At 41.2% G+C, this 16,817-nt stretch overlaps 1 protein-coding gene across 5 annotated transcripts in view; it reads left to right on the top strand.

The window, feature by feature from the left end:
- The window catches only part of LOC140629721 (cullin-4B-like), a 73,227-nt gene extending 65,148 nt beyond the window's left edge, over positions 1-8,079 (top strand). For all 5 annotated transcript variants that reach the window (XM_072819309.1, XM_072819310.1, XM_072819308.1 and 2 more), the window contains 2 exons: positions 6,777-6,882; positions 7,717-8,079. In XM_072819309.1, coding sequence (XP_072675410.1) covers positions 6,777-6,882; positions 7,717-7,907 — 297 coding nt within the window. In that variant the 3' untranslated portion in view covers positions 7,908-8,079. The remainder of the gene's footprint in view (positions 1-6,776; positions 6,883-7,716) is intronic.
- The last annotated feature ends 8,738 nt before the right edge of the window (positions 8,080-16,817 follow it).

Here is a 16,817-nt window from a genome sequence, read left to right as displayed (position 1 = left end):
CTTCTTTTCATAGAAGCCCCAGGCATTGACAATCCATAGATAAATATCTCCAACATGTTTCTCTCTACCTTCAAAGAAGACTGAATCTATTCCTTAAGTGTATAAATTGAGTATGGTGGCTCAGTGATCAAAGTATTAAGAGATGATGAGAGATTTTGTCTTTAATTCTGTCTCTGCCAGTTTGGGAAAGGCCATGCTGAAAAGCAATAACTCACATTTGATTTGAACCTAGGAAAATGTAAACCATGTTTACATTTCAGGAGTGATAATAGTTAGACCCTTAAGGGTCTCAGGGTAATATAAGATACACTTGATTTCCCAAGGTAAAGTTGGACCTAGATGATGTAAATTCTCAGGTTACATCTGAATATTTAATATTATTGAAAGAACTTACACAAGAGGATGAATAATTACAACTAATTTTTATATGATATGTATGAATGCATTATTATGCTTGCTCTTACATACATATGGGAAACTCAATGTATACCTGATAACAAGTAAAATAGTACAGAAATGTCATTAAAAATGACAAACTTAATCATACTTCTTTCACTTCAGGAAGCCTGAAAAGATAAAGAATTTGCCTCCAACCATTTTGTCTTCTATCATGCTGCAAACATACAATACTATTCGTTTTACTGATTTTTACTAATTTCACTAATATTAGAGATTTCTAATGTGCAATTTTCACTTCATTTTACTCTTCTGGATTCATCATGAGCATCTATATTAATTAATAAATGAAAAGTCAAATTTTAATTGCTTTCTATGGTGAATCTTCTTAACAGTTCAAAGTCCTTCACTTAGGAAAGAAAACACCGCTAATTATTAGTGACACTAACATTTGTAATACAATTGGAAAAGGGAATCAAGAAAGACTGTGATATTTTCCTGAATTATTCTATATGCTGATAATACCAGATTGAGTTAGATAGGACCAGTCTTCTTGCTGGTTGGACTCTCATTATTTGAGAAATTATAATATTTTCATAACTCCTTTTTTCATTAAAATGATTTGAAATTAAACTATACATGCATTCTCTTCAATCCAGCAGTGTAAGATTTAATGAAAAATTGAACAGAAGTCACAAAGTCTCCCTTGATCAGCACCTCCCACCAAACTGATACATTTATCATGCTTGACAATGTTCCATTGGCACATAATTATCTTCCAAAGTCTTTATATTGTATTAGTGTTCAAGGTTGATATGTTGCAGCTTACGGGTTTGGAAAGTGTATTAGGACACATATTAGCACACTGAATAATTTCAGGCTGTAAAAATCCTGCATCCCACCTGAATGTGACACGTATTTTCTTTAAAGATTTTATTTATTTATTCATGAGAGACACAGAGAGCGAGGCAGAGACACAGGCAGAGGGAGAAGCAGGCTCCATGCAGGGAGCCTGATGTGGGACTCAATCCCAGAACTCCAAGATCATGCCCTGGGCCGAAGGCAGGCGCTCAACCACTGAGCCACCCAGGGATTTCGTGACATCTATTTTAAATTAAAAATTCTGCAAGTACATATTTTCAGAAGTGTTACTTGTTTCCCAGTAAAAATTTTAAGACCTTTCTTTGTTGTTTTTTTTTTTTTTTTTTTTGGTTTTGTTATTCAGCAAATTATACACAATGGATTCTTTATTAGGGAAATACCTTCCATTATTGTGGAGCATTTTTCATCATATCGTAATGATGTTAAAAAAAAAAAACAGCTCTGCTTAATTACTTTGTAAATTCACATCATAACCAAATTTGAGAACTATATTACAGATAATTTAATTATTTTCAGGTGTATTCATGCACAGACACGTACTTTTTCAAAATTTCATCCCAGAATGAACAAAGGTTGGGATAAAAGGGAACTAGTGCAGTATTTGCTGGAATTAATAATTAGTATCTCACTCCCTAGAAGCTATTTACCTGCATTCAGGATAATATGAATAACTATAGGTATTAAAAAGTTATGACTATATTCTGCCTTTTTTTAATACATTGAAAGGAAATAACACCTGTTGAAAACTAGATGATGCATATGTACCTGGGGAAAACCAATAAAAGCACAGAAAAAAACCATACAAAAACAGAAATGTAATATTTAGCTGTGAATGCAAATTATGAAGTCATAATCAGTTATAATCTTGATAATGTAATCACCATATATGTTACTTTCCAGCCATAAATATGTTTATTCATTTTCAGTACATAGTTATTTAGCTGTATAACTTTTCATTTCGAATTAAATCATTTTTATTGAGAGTGGTCTCCAAATTGTGTAAGATTCCGATGCCACAAAAGCTGGATCTACTCCTGTTAATGGACCAAAGTCTAAACTTCATAGGAAGACATTTAGAGGACAGGCTTTAAGTGGAGAATGGGGAAGAACAGGGAAGACTGAGGTAATTGATAAGTAGATGGCTTGAAGTTGGAGGAATGGAGCTGAGTTTGAAACAGGAAAAAAAATAAAATTGGTGGGAAAAATGGAGAAAATAAAAATATGTAAGCCTGCAGCTGAAACCATTTAGTTAAGATTAAATTCTAACCTCTGCTGTTCAGCTAAATGTTGGCTGTATGCTTCTCATTTGTGGCCTTCATTATGTTGAGGTATGTTATTTTGTAACCACTTGTTTGAGAGTTTTTGTCATGAATTCACGTGAATTATTTTCAAGTGCTTTTTCTGCAACTATTGAGATGATCATGTGATTTGTATCTTTCATTCTGTTAGTGTAATATGTCACATAGCTTTGCATATGTTGACTCACCTTTGTATCATGGGGATGAATCCCATTGGGTCATGGTAGAAGATCTTTTTAAGGTTCTGTTAAATTCACTTACCCAGTATTTGAGAATTTTTGCACATGTATTCAAGGTATCTTGCTGTTTTCTTATAGTGTCTTTATCTGCCTTATTATGAGTGTAATAATGTTCGCCTACTGAAATGAACCTGGTACTGTTTCCTCATCTTATTTATTTATTTTTATTTTTATTTTTTTAAGATTTTATTAATTTATTCAGAGAGACACAGAGAGAGAATGAGAGGCAGAGACACAGGCAGAGGGAGAAGCAGGCTTCAATGCAGAGAGCCCGACGTGGGACTTGATCCAGGGTCTCCAGGATCACGCCCTGGGCTGCAGGCAGTGCTAAACCGCTGCGCCACCAGGGCTGCCCTCATCTTAGTTATTTATAAGAGTTTGAGAAGAGTTGGTATTATTTTTTAAGTAGTTTACCCCTTATGAAGTTAGGGTCTGTATTTTTCTTTGTAGAAGGATTTTGATTTACCTGTTCGATCTCTTTACTACTAATTGCTGTGTTCAAGTTTTTTATTTTTTTATGTTTCTGTGATGGTAAGTTATGTATTTTTAGAAATTCAGTTATTTTTTCTAGGTCATCTAATGTTTTGGTGTATTATTGTATATAGTAGTCTTCCGAATCTTTGAATTTCTGTGGTTTCTGTGGTAGTGTCTTGTCTTTATAATTTTTTGTCATTTCTCTTGATGAGTCTGTGTAAAGTTTTGCAAATTTCTTCTTTTCAAAGAGCCAACTTTTAGTGTTGTTAATGTTTTTTTTTTTTTCTGTTCTCTTTCATGTATTTCTGCTCTGATACCAGGTCTCTCCTCCTACTAATTTGGACTTAGTTTGTTTTTGCTTTTCTAGTTCCTACTTGATATAAATTAGGTGAATTTGAGGTAATACAATAAATGTAGATATTTATTGCTGTAAAAATAATCCCTTTAACCACTGCTTTTGCTACAACTCATCAGTTTCATTTCCCTTATCATTTGTCTCAAGTAAGTATATTTATAAGATCTTTGAACCATTATTGTGTCGTGTAGCTTCCATATATTTGCAAGTTTTCCTTTTGTTACTGATTTCTGATTTCTTACTATTGTGGTCAGAAAATAGACCTGATAGAATTTCTATCTTCCTGCTTTTTAAAATTATTTAAATGGCATATATTATCTGTCCCCAAAAAAGGCTCTATTTGTCCTTGAGTCTACAGTATTTTTCAGCATTCCCTACTAATTGATTTTGCATCTGGATGAACGGTCTGTTCGTGAGAATAGTGTATGGAAAGTCCTTAACTGTTAACTTGTCACTTTTTAATTTATTTCTCCTTTTAGTTCTATTACTATTGCTTTATATATTAAGTGCCCCAATGTTGACAGCATATATATTTATGTATTTAAAGTTTCTGTCAAATACATATGTTGACAGCATATGTATTTAAAATTTCTGTGTTCTTTTTGGATTGCCCTTTCATTATATAATCACCTTTCTTTGTCCATTCTTGGCCTTATCTGTATTTTGTCTAATTTCTGTTAATTATTAATTAATTGGCTATTAATATAAACTAGGCAAAATCTTTTCACCTCTTCCTGTACATTCTGTGAAAGCTAAAATGCAGTTTTTGATATGCACCATATCATTGGATCTTATTTTTTCTTTTTTTTTTTTTTATTACTGTATAGGTTGCTCTCTCCTGGCTTGCAAAGTTTTGGTGAGAATTCTGCTCATATTCTTGTAGTCTCACTTTTGTATATGATGAGCGAATTTTCTTTTGTTGCTTTCAAAACTCTTTTGGTTTACACATTTGATAATTTCATTGTAATGAGTTTACTCCTTAAAAGTTTAACCTATTTGGAGTCTCTTGGGGCTCATGAGTCTGGACATACATTTCTTTTGTCTAGTTTAGGAAGTTTTCAGTCCTTATTACTTTAAATATATCTTCTGTCACATTGTCTTTCTCCTCTTTTTCTAGGATTCTCATAACCCCAGAAGTTCACTGAATTTTATTCTGCATAATGAGATAGCTATTGAATAAGCTCTAAACTGAATTCACTCACTCTGTTCTTCCACTGTAGAATTTTTGTCTTTAGTCATTTCTGTATCTTTGTTGCAATTATTTTCATGCATTGTTTTCTTAAATTCCCCTTAGTTGTCTTTCATTATTTGTAGTTCACTAAATTTTGTTAAGAGGATTGTTCTGAATTATTTGTCAGAATTCATATTCATTTTTTGACATCAGTTTTGGTGCTTTGTTGGTATACTTTGACCGTGTACTGTTCACGTGAATCTTTGATTCCTTGAGTTATCTGTATATTTGAGTACGCAGTTCTTTCTAAAGCCTTTACAGGTTTGTTTTGGCAGAAAAACACCTTCACTAAGGCAGCTCAGTTAGGGATATTAAATAGGCCAGATGTTAGCACTCATGAGCAGATGGGAATTAGTTTTGAGATATTAGTTGGGCACTTATGCTCTCAGACCGATGGGAATATATATTAGCATAGTATAATGTAAAACATGAGATCGTATGGCGTTTGATTTTCTGTTACTTATTTCACTTAGCCTCATGCCTTCCGTCCATCATCGTCAGAAAGGGTAGAATTTTATTTTCTTATTGATAAATACACATTGTATCTATGTATAATTAATGTATATAAAAACTGTATACCTACATAAACCTATCTAATCTGTGTATCTATTTAATCTAATCTGTCTCATTTTCTTACACATTTTTCTATTCATATATACTTAAGTTGTTTCCATGTCATGGCTGTTGTAAATAGTGCTGCAAAGAACATGAGGGTGCACAGATTTCTTTTACATAGTGATTTCCTTTCTTTCAAATAGAAACCCAGAAGTGGAATTGTTGGATTATAGAATATATTGTTCTAGGGACTCCGAGATGGCTCAGTGGTTGAGCTTCTGCCTTCAGCTAAGGGTGTGATCCTGGAATCCTGGGATCGGGTCCCACATTGGGTTCCCTGCATGGAGCCTGCATCTCTCTCTACCTGTGTTTCTACCTCTTTCTCTGTCTCTCATGAATAAATAAATAAAATCTTTAAAAAAGAAAAAAAATATATATATATATAATGATGATTCTATTGTTATTTTTATGATGAACTTCCATTTTGGTTTGTTTACAGTTTCCCTAGTGATTATTGTTTTTGAACATGTTTTCATGTAGTTTTCAGCCATTTGCGTATCTTTTTTGGAAAAACTGATTATTGACACCCTTTGCCTGTTTTTAATGAGCTTTTATTTTGGCTTTTCTTAAATTGAGTAGTATAAATATTTTATGTATTTGGATATTACCCTTTGTCAGATAAATGGTTTGCAAATAAGTCCTTCCATTCTGTAGGATGCCGTTCATTTTGTTGAATTGAACAATGAATAAATTTATTTCCTTTCCTTTGCAGAAAATTGCTGTTACGACAGTCCCATTTGCTTACTTGCTGTTGTTTTGTTTTTGTTGTTGTTGCTGCTGCTACTGTTGGTATCATATCCAAAAAGTTGTCAAGACCAGTGTCAAAGGGGTTTTTCTTCCCCCCATGCTCAAAGGTTTAACATTAAGTATTTAATTGATTTCAGTTAAATGTTTAGAAGGAGTACAACGTAATTTTCATAATTACTATCAGTGAATGGTAACTGAAAGAAGCAATTGGGAAATTATTTAGCCAGAGTTATATTAATGTGAATAAGTGACGAATAGATAATTAACGCATATTTTCCTGTCATTTTTTAAAATATATCTAGTGTGTTCTGAGGTTTGAGATGGAAAGTGTGTTTTATTTATTTGTGGAAACAGTAAATTCTATTATTTTCTAGTTAATATTCACCTACTTTTAGCTCTACTTTGCTTCCACAGGACTTATTTTTCAATTTAATACTTTAATACAACAAATGTAGACCATCTTATGTAACTAAAGTCCTACCTGAGTCATCAATAACATGTTATTGTTCTATAAATTAATACAATATTGCTTCTAATAGGGCAAAAAAGAACTTCAGGTGACTCTTTTCCAAACATTGGTGCTGTTGATGTTTAATGAAGGAGATCATTTCAGCTTAGAAGAAATTAAGATGGCTACTGGATTAGGTAAGTTTTTTTGTTTTTTTTTTTTAATTTTAAAACCTTATTTAAAAAAAAATTTTTGTATATATTTTTTATTGGAGTTCGATTTCCCAACATATAACACCCAGTGCTCATCCTGTCAAGTGCCCCCCTCAGTGCCCATCACCCAGTCACCCTAACCCCCCGCCCACCTCCCTTTCCACCACCCTTGTTCATTTCCCAGAGAGGTGTTGCTCATGTTCTGTCACTGTCACTGATATTTTCCACTCTCCTTTCCCTTTAATTCCCTTTCACTATTATTTATATTCCCCAGATGAATGAGACCATATGATGTTTGTTCTTCTCCGATTGACTTATTCACTTAGCGTAATACCCTCTGGTTCTAACCATGTTGAAGCAAATGGTGGGTATCTATTTCTAATGGCTAGGTAATATTCCATTGTATACATATACATATACCACATTTTCTTTATCCATTCATCTTTCGATGGACACTGAGGCTCCTTCCACAGTTTGGCTACCACCACACCAGTGAGAATGGTGAAAATTAACAAGACAGGAAAGAAATGTTGGAGAGGATGTGGAGAAAGGGGAACCCTCTTGCACTGTTGGTGTGAGTGTCAACTGGTTTAGACACTCTGGAAAACTGTGTGGAGGTTCCTCAAAGAGTTAAAAATAGAACTACCCTATGACCCAGCAATTACACTGCTGGGGATTTACCCCAAAGATGCAGTGAAACGGCAGGACAGCTGCACCCCAATGTTTGTAACAGCAATGTCCATATGGACTAAGTAACTTTTGATTATATTCATTAAGTGTGTGATATAAAAAATTCTAAACATTTTTTTTCTCATTCAGAGGATAGAGAACTAAGAAGAACTCTTCAGTCATTAGCTTGTGGCAGAGCTAGAGTTCTCATCAAAAACCCCAAGGGCAAGGACGTGGAAGATGGTGACAGATTTTTTTGTAATGAGGAATTCAAACACAAACTCTTCAAGATAAAGATCAATCAAATCCAAGAGAAAGAAACAGTATTTTTTTCCTCTTAATCTTAATGTCTCTTTTAAATTTTCTGAGACCTTTCATAAGTCTTTTGCTTTTGGATCAGCAGTAACTCTAACGGCACATTTTTTTTATTGTGGTAAAAACATGTAAAATTTGCCATCATTACCGTTTTGAAGTGTAAATAGAATGCAGTGTTAATACATCTACACTATGGTGCATTGTGTCCAGAACTTCTTCATTTTAAATAACAAAAAAAACCCTGTCTTCTTTAACAATACTCCTCTTTTCTTCTTAACCCCAGCCTTGGTAAACAATAGCTTTACTTACTTTTTTATTTTCTATGAATGTGACTAATTTTGGTAACTTGTATGAGTAGGGGACCACACAGACTGTGTCTTTCTGTGACTGGCCTAATTCGCTTAGCATAATGTCCTAAAATTTCATACATGGAATATGTGATAGCATGTAACAAGATTTATTCCTATTTACATCAAATAAATGTTCCAGGGATCCCTGGGTGGCGCAGCGGGTTAGCGCCTGCCTTTGGCCCAGGGCGCGATTCTGGAGACCCGGGATGGAATCCCACGTCGGGCTCCCGGTGCATGGAGCCTGCTTCTCCCTCTGCCTGTGTCTCTGCCTCTCTCTCTCTGTGTGTGTGACTATCATAAATAAATAAAAATAAAAATAAATGTTCCATTTTATTAATATGTCACATTCTGTTTATCCATCTACTTTCATGATCCTTTGAATACTGTTGCTGTGAATGTGAGTGTACAGTGTATACAACTATCTTTAGAGATAACTATCTCAAAACTATCTTTTTGAGACTCTCCTTTCAATTCTTTGTCCATAGGATCCGACACAACTGGATCCTGCATTGGATCTATTCTCATTTATTTTGAGGAACCACTATACTATTTTCCATAGGACTTGCAAGCTTTACAAAAGATTACCACCAGTGCACAAGGGTTTTAGTTTCTCTCTATGTTTTGCAAGACTTATTTTCTGCATTTATTATTATTATTATTACAGACTTTCTACTAGGAAGAAGTGATATCTCATGATCATTTTGATTTGCATTCTGTAGATTGATAATATTGACCACATTTAACTGTATGTTAAATATTGACATTTAACTGTATGTTAAATTTAAACTTTAAAAAAAGTGGTATTATCACAGTACAGTGCAGTATTGGTTTCGGGAATAGAGCTGATTCATCCCGTACATACAACACACAGTATTCACAAGCACCCTCTTCTTCTTCTTTAGTGTTTTTAAAGATTTTATTTAATTGAGAAAGAGAAACAGAGACTATACCCACACCACTCAGGGGAGAGGCAGAGGGACAAGTAGACTGCCCACTGATTAGGGGGTGCTCAATGAGGGCTCACTCCCAGGACCCTGAGATCATGACTTGAGCTGATGTCAGACACATAATTGACTTAGCCACCCACGTGCCCACAAGTGTCCTCTTTAATAATCATGTCCCATTTAGCCCATCTCCCTACTAACCTCCATCAAAACTGTTTGTTTTCTATAGTTAATGATATCTTTTTTCTCTCCCCCTCTCATTCCCATATATTCACTTGTTTTCTTTCATTTTTTAAATATTTATTTATTCATTCATGAGAGACACACACAGAGAGAGAGAAGCAGGGATGTAGGCAGAGGGAGACTTAAATACCACATATGAGTGAGATAATATGGTATTTATTTGTCTTTGTGACTGACTTATATTGCTTAGCATAATATACTTGAGCTCCATCCACATCCTCTCACAGATCACAAGATTTCATTTTTTTAAAATGGTGAAGTAATATTGCATTGTGTATCTGACATATCTTGTTTATCCATTCCTCACCTGATGGACATTTAGATTCTCTCCATAGCTTGGATATGTTGATAACACTGCTATAAACATCAGGGTGCCTGTAACTCTTCAAATATATTTTATTTATTTTTTGGGTAAATACCTAAGAGTGCAATTGCTGTCTTTGGGTATTTCTATTTTTAACTTTCAGAGGAATTTCCACACTCTGGTGCACTGTTGGTAGGAATGCAAACTGGTGCAATCTTTCTGGTAGAGAGTGTGGAAATTCCTCTGAGAGTTGCACCAGTTTGCATTCCTACCAAGAGTGCACCAGTGTTTTCCCTTTCTCATGCATGCTAATCAACATCTGTTGTGTCTTGTGTTGTTTATTTGAGCCATTCTGACTGCTGAGGGGTGATAGCTCATCACAATTTTGACTTGTATTTATTTGAGAATGAGTGATGTTGACCATCTTTTCATGTGCTTGTTGGACATCTGGATGTCTTATTTGGAAAAGTGTCTATTCATATCTTCTGCTGATTTCTTAACTGGACTATTTGGGTTTTTTTGGGTGTTGAGTTTGATAAATTCCTTCAGATTTTGGATACTAGCCCTTTGTCAGATATATCATTTGCAAATATCTCCTCTCATTCCATTAATTGCTTTGTTGATTCATTCCTTCACCGTGCAGAAGTGTTTTACTCTGAAGACCCAGTAGTTCATTTTTGCTTTTATTTCCCTTTCCTCAGCATATCTTTTTTTTAAATAATAAATTTATTTTCTATTGGTGTTCAATTTGCCAACATACAGAATAACACCCAGTGCTCATCCCGTCAAGTGCCCCCCCTCAGTGCCCGCCACCCAGTCACCCCCACCCCCCACCCTCCCCCCCTTCCACCACCCTAGTTCGTTTCCCAGAGTTAGGAGTCTTCCATGTTCTGTCTCCCTTTCTGATATTTCCTACCCATTTCTTCTTTCTTCCCCTCTATTCCCTTTCACTATTATATTCCCCAAAAGAATGAGAACATATAATGTTTGTCCTTCTCCGACTGACTCATTTCACTCAGCATAATACCCTCCAGTTCCATCCACGTTGAAGCAAATGGTGGGTATTTGTTGTTTCTAATGGCTGAGTAATATTCCATTGTATACATAGACCACATCTTCTTTATCCATTCATCTTTCGATGGACACTGAGGCTCCTTCCACAGTTTGGCTATTGTGGACATTTCAGCATATATCTGAGAAGTTGCCACAGCTAGTGTCAAGTTGCTACAACTTGTATTCTTCTCTGGAATTTAGGTGGTTTCCTGTCTCACCTTTAGGTCTTTCATCCATGGTGATTTTGTTATGCTCTTCTTCTGAGTTTTCTCAACACTATTTGTTGAAGAGACTGTGTTTTCTCCATTAGATATTCTTTTTGCCTTGTTGAAATTTAGTTGTCCACAGAGCTATAGGTCCATTTCTGGGTCTTCTGTTATGTTCCATGGATCTGTGTGTCTGGGTTTCTGCGAGTATCATACTTTCTTGATGATGACAGCTTGGTGTAATACAAATTGGTATCCAGAATCATGATGCCTCCAGTTTTATTTTTCTTTTTCACAATTGCTTTGGCCATTGCGGTCTTTTGTAGCTTCATAAATATTTGGTGTTTTTTAAAATCTACATCTGTGAAAAATGCTTGTAGAATTTTGGTATGCATTGAATGTGTAGATTGCTCTCGGTAGTATAGACATTTTAGCAATGTTTGTTCTTCCAGTATATCAGCATAGACAGCATACTTTTCCATTTCTTTATGCCTCCACAGTTTCTTTCATAAATGGTTATAGTTATCAGAGTACAGATTGTTTACTTACGTAGTTAGGTCTTCATTCTAGGTATTTTTTTTCCTCTTGATGAAATTGCAAATGGCATAGATTTCCTTAATTTCTTTTTTTTTAATTTGTTTTCCACTTTGTTATTGCTTGATTTTGTATTTTGTACCTGCAACTTTGCTGAATTTATATATTTTAGCAGTTTTTTGGTGAAGTCTTTTTGGGTATTTACAGTATCATGTCATCTGAGAACAGTGAACTTGCTGATTTGGGGGCATTTTATTTCTTTATTTCTTCTTGTTTTCTGACTGCTGAAGCTAAGACTTTGGCAATTTAACCTATGTTAAATTCTAAATTCTAATGGCAATTTAACCTATGTTAAATTCTATGTTAAATTCTATGTTAAATTCTAATTCTAAATTCTAAGTCTTCTTCCTAAATGCAGAGGGAAAATGATCATTTTTACTAATTGAGGAGGACACTAGCTGTGGGTTTTTTGTAATATGGATTTATATGTTGAGTTATGTTCCATCTATCCCTACTTTGTTGAGGGGTTTTGGTATTTTTAAATATTTTATTTATTTATTTATGATAGGCATAGACAGAGAGAGAGAGAGGCAGACACAGGCAGAGGGAGAAGCAGGCTCCATGCCAGGAGCCAAACGTGGGACTCGATCCCGGGACTCCAGGATCGCGCGCCCTGGCCAAAGGCAGGTGCCAAACCACTGCGCCACCCAGGGATCCCTATGTGTCTGTTTTTATGCTAGTAACACACTGTTTTGATGATCACAGTCTTGTAGTGCAATTTGAAATATGGCTTCTGCACAGCGCCTCGAGAGCCTCCAGCGGGCACTCCAACGGACTCGGCCCTGCCTCTGGATGCTCTGACCCTTGCTGCTGGTCTTGCAGCTCCCTGGCGCCTTCCTCTCCCTGGCCCTCCTCCATGGCCTCCTCCGGCTCATGTTCCTCTTCCTGAAGATTCGCCTCCTCCTCCAGCATGTACTCCGTCTCAGACATGACGGCCTCCTCCTCAGCCTCCCCCTCTTCCTCGTGAGCCATCGCCACATCCTCGGCGTCGTCCTGCTCGGAGTCATCGTCCACCTCAGGCCTGTCGTCTTCAGTCTCCTCGTCGTCGTCAGTCCCGGTCTCCTCATCAGATTCCTCGGGGTCAGTCTTCTTCTCATCGGCCTCCTGGTCGTCCGCTTCAAACTGCGTGCCCTGCTCAGATTCCTCCCCCGAGTCCTCCTCATGCTCACACTCCTCCTCCTCTCCCACCGCCTGAGACTCCCCCTCCCTCTGCCCCTCTTCCTCTGCCTCCTCACGGTTGTCAGCCGCCGCCCCGTCTACGACCTCGACCAGCACCATGGCGTCTTCCACCGCCAGCACCAACTCCACAAGCAGCGGGGCCTGCTCGGTCTCCCTCCCGGCGCTGGCTTCATGCACACGCTCCTCCACGGTCCCAACGCCTAGGGACTGCAGCGTCCCCTCATCCCTCGGGGTGCCTACGTCCCCGCGGGCCCCGGCTGCCTGAAGTCTCCATTCCAGCACGAAGCAGGGCCAGGATGCCGGGGCAAGCCCGGCTTCCCGGGACCCCGTCTCGCTCTCCATGGGGCCCCGGCCCGGTTCCCAACGCCCCCCCGCCCCCCCCCCCCCCCACCGCGCCACCGGCCTGTAGGGAGCTGGGCCGCTGTGAGGGAAGGCGCTGGAGAGGTCCGAGTCCGCGAGTCCCCGCAGTGGCCCGGCTCGTGGCTGGCGGAAATACGCCCCCTAGGGCCGCCGCCGGGAGGCGCGGGCGAGAAGGCGGCGCAGGCGCAGAGCGGCTCCTGGCCTGCCGCCTGCTGCCAGGCACCTGTGCCCTGACTCACCGGGAGCTCCACCCCCGGGAGTGGAGTTACGTGCTGGACCTTGGCCCCAAGGAAGGCCCTGCCAATCAGGGGCAAGGCGGTGGGAGGGGCTCTGGGCGGTCCCGCCCTCCCACGACTAGCCCTGAGCCAGGGAGTCCAGGAGACCGAGCAGCCGCCTCGGCGGAGGTCGGGTCGGTGTCCTCCAGCCCCCGTCCGTGTCTCTGGCCATTTTCCTGGCCGACATCTGCCAGACGATGCCCAGGAGATCCCCGAGAGCGTGCCGCCCACTGCGTCCTGGGGCACCACCTGCCGGCACCGGAGCCTTTACATCCAGGAGGTCTCTTGAGGATGTGAAGAGCCAGAAAGAGTGTCACTCCCACTTTGCAGTTAAGAAGGAGAGCCGAAAACAAAGCCTTTGAATTCATAATTTGTCACTAACTCGTGAGGGATTTGAGGTTGCAGGGCAACCACGCGCGCGTCCTAAAGCCCGAGGAAAAGACGGGAGCTCTGGCTTACTTGGAGAGGACAACAGGCAGATGATGGTGACTAGAATTCATCCAGGGGAGTGTTCACTTGCAAGACAGTGAATCCCATGATGACCACAAAACCTGGGGAAGTCTGAAACATCTTGAGGGCTTTTCTCGCCTCGACCTTACAAGATGCATCACAGACAGCATTGGACAGAGTCCTTGCCGTGGAAAGTTCCCTTGACGGTACACACCAGGAGCAAAGGAACAGCAGCCACCACGAGAGGAGCCGGAGCAAGGCTCAGATCATGACCCCTATTATCCATATTGAATAACATCCTTCCGTCTGGGCCGAAAGATAAATAGCGCACTGAAACTTAGGGCATTGGTGAAAATGTGTTGTTGTTGGAGAAAAGGAAGAGATTTTGTAAAAAAAATCTATTCGGGGGAGGGACAGGCATGAGTGCCGTTGTTGGAGGAACGTTGGAGGAAGAATCAGGAGACTTCTCAGTCCAGAGCCTTGAGAGCTGACCACGCTGTCTGCCTGGGAGGCACAGAGCAGGGTATGACGTGATCAATTCCCCATCCCTGGCGTTTTTGCCCAAAAAGAGAGCACAACTCCTATCTACACACGAGAAAGCATCAGATACAAGTGAACTGAGAGACAGTCTACAATCATCGGTTGCTAGTATTCTTCAAAATTCTCAACATCTTCAACAATTAGGAAAGACAGAAGAAGTGTTACGGAAACGAAAGCCATGTGACAACTAAGTGTAATGTGCTATCACACACAGGTGTCCAGCGGAAGAAGCACCTTCCTTGGAAAACCTGGCGGAATCTGAGTGCCGTCTGTAGTTTAGTCCTAGTGTACACATGTGGGTCTCTTCGTTTTTATCATTGGAGCGTGGTCAGGAGATGTTCACCTCTGAGGGAGACGGATGAAGGGTGTACAGAAACTTTCTGCACTGCGTTTACAAGTCTGCACTTTGAAAATCATCCCGACCATATGCAGTACCTTGTGGTCTCAGCTATGTATTTCAAGGGTTTGGGTTGATTCTGCCTTGCATTTTTTTATGTTTTATAGAGGGTGGCTGTTCAGGTTACCTGCTCTTTCTCTGTTGTTGGAAATAAAAGCACTCATCTACCAAAAAATGAATGAATGAATGAATGAATGAATGAATGAATGAATGAATGAAAAAATCAATCAATCAATCAATCAACCAATCAGTCAGTCAGTCAATCGAGGAAGTCTGGCCGGAGGCAGGCGGCAGGCCATGCAGGAGCCCTTCCTTACTAGGCCTGGGGGAGGGCCCCGCATTCACTGGGCGGTGCCCCGGCCCCTGCGCCACGCTGTGTGGTTGTGTACCCCTCCTGGACCTGCACGATGGGGCAGGCAGTCCTAAGTGAGCCAGGTAGGATCTGGCTCCCACGGACACAGTCCCCCATCCACCACAGGCTCTCCTGCCACTCACCACCCTCAGCCACACAGCCAGGGTGGTGTGGAGTGTGCGGACCTTCAGGGGGATCGGGGGCCAGACCTCGTGCGCTCTGCGAGGTCTGCTGAGTCCCTGAGGCCTCTATGCTCCCTGCCCCTCCTTGACTGGAACCATATGGGACGCCTCGGGCCGCCACCAAACAAGTAGTGCACCCTGTTGCAACAGTACAGGCACTGGGTCCCGAAAGGAAAGAATTGGGGTCTCCTTCAGAGGCAGACGGACTCAGACGCCCAGCTCATCTTGGTTATTTTTATTTACTCAACTTCTCGTTCGTTTGTTTATTTATTGATTGATTGATTGATTAGTGAGATGCATACACACAAACACACACAGGATCTTGTGTTTCTAACTTTTAATGAAAGTTACATGGCTCCTGGAGCCCCATCATGTGTCTGACGTGTCAGCACCACAGCGTTGTCCTCAGTGATCTCCTCTGCAGGAGAGCCGTGTTGACCGCTGGCATCCATCTGTATGTGTGCGACGGCTGTGGACAAGTGTGCCGTCGCCTCATATTCATCTCGGCATCTTGAAGCTCCCTGGCAGGGACAGAAACACCCAGGGCCTCAGGTACACGCAGAGACACAGACAGCCAGGCGGCCATGACACAAGTCTGTATGGTCTCTGGGCCAAGGGGCCGACGCACGAGTGATTCTCGGCCTGGCTCCAATGGCTATGATTCTCCTGGCCCCCGCAGCGCCCCCACGAGCACGGGGGGTTCTGCCTTTAGGTTTCCTCCACGCACGCGCCCACGCAATTCAAACTCGTGCTCCTTAATGTCGGCATGCTGGCCAGGGTTCTCTGTGTGCCTTTTGGGCGGCGGAGGGGACGCCAATGGAGACTGAGGGGATTGCTGCAGTGATTCCACCCCCGCCTAGCGCCTCGTTGCAAAGTTTCGCCTACGCACGGTGTCAAGGGCGGCAGGGACACCTTGGGCGTGCCCACACGTCTGGCGGTACTCGGGCACCGGAGGACGGGGTTCAGGGCCCCGCCAGGACCATTCGCACAGGCGGTGCGGCTCGGCTGGCTTTGTTTCTCTGGCACGGCTCATTGCAATGACAGAGCCCTTTCCCAATGTCTTGAGCTTCCCCAGGCACGAGCCCTTTGGCACGGCCCTTCCCCAGCCTCCCGGGTTCAGGGGGATGATGCCAACTTGACCTGGGGTCACTCCCCGTCAGGGCCACCCGCAGCCTCAGTGTGTCAGCCAAAGTCCCCCGAGATCCCCCCTTTCCACGCCCACACCCTCGGCTCCTCACCTGTCCTCCTGTGGCTTCCCTCTCCCGGCGCCTTCTTCCTCTCGTAGTACTTGAGGACATTGGGCCACAGGTCATCCATGATGAGCTGGCAGGAAACAGAGAGCGGGACTCACATCCCCACCCGGAGCAGCTGGGGGACCCAGCGAGCTCACTGACCCAGTCTGTCACAGGGCCCCACCTCAGCGATCCTGCCTGACCCGGCAAGGTGGTGGCCACAGAACCAGTTGAAGAAGTTAAGGCCGTTGTCGTGGGTCTGGCGGCGGTAGGCC

This window comes from Canis lupus (genome assembly GCF_048164855.1).
Source record: "Canis lupus baileyi chromosome Y unlocalized genomic scaffold, mCanLup2.hap1 SUPER_Y_unloc_7, whole genome shotgun sequence".
Taxonomy (NCBI): Eukaryota; Metazoa; Chordata; class Mammalia; order Carnivora; family Canidae; genus Canis; species Canis lupus.
The sequence above is the reverse complement of the archived record's forward strand: the minus strand, read 5'-3'. Positions and strand labels throughout refer to the sequence as shown.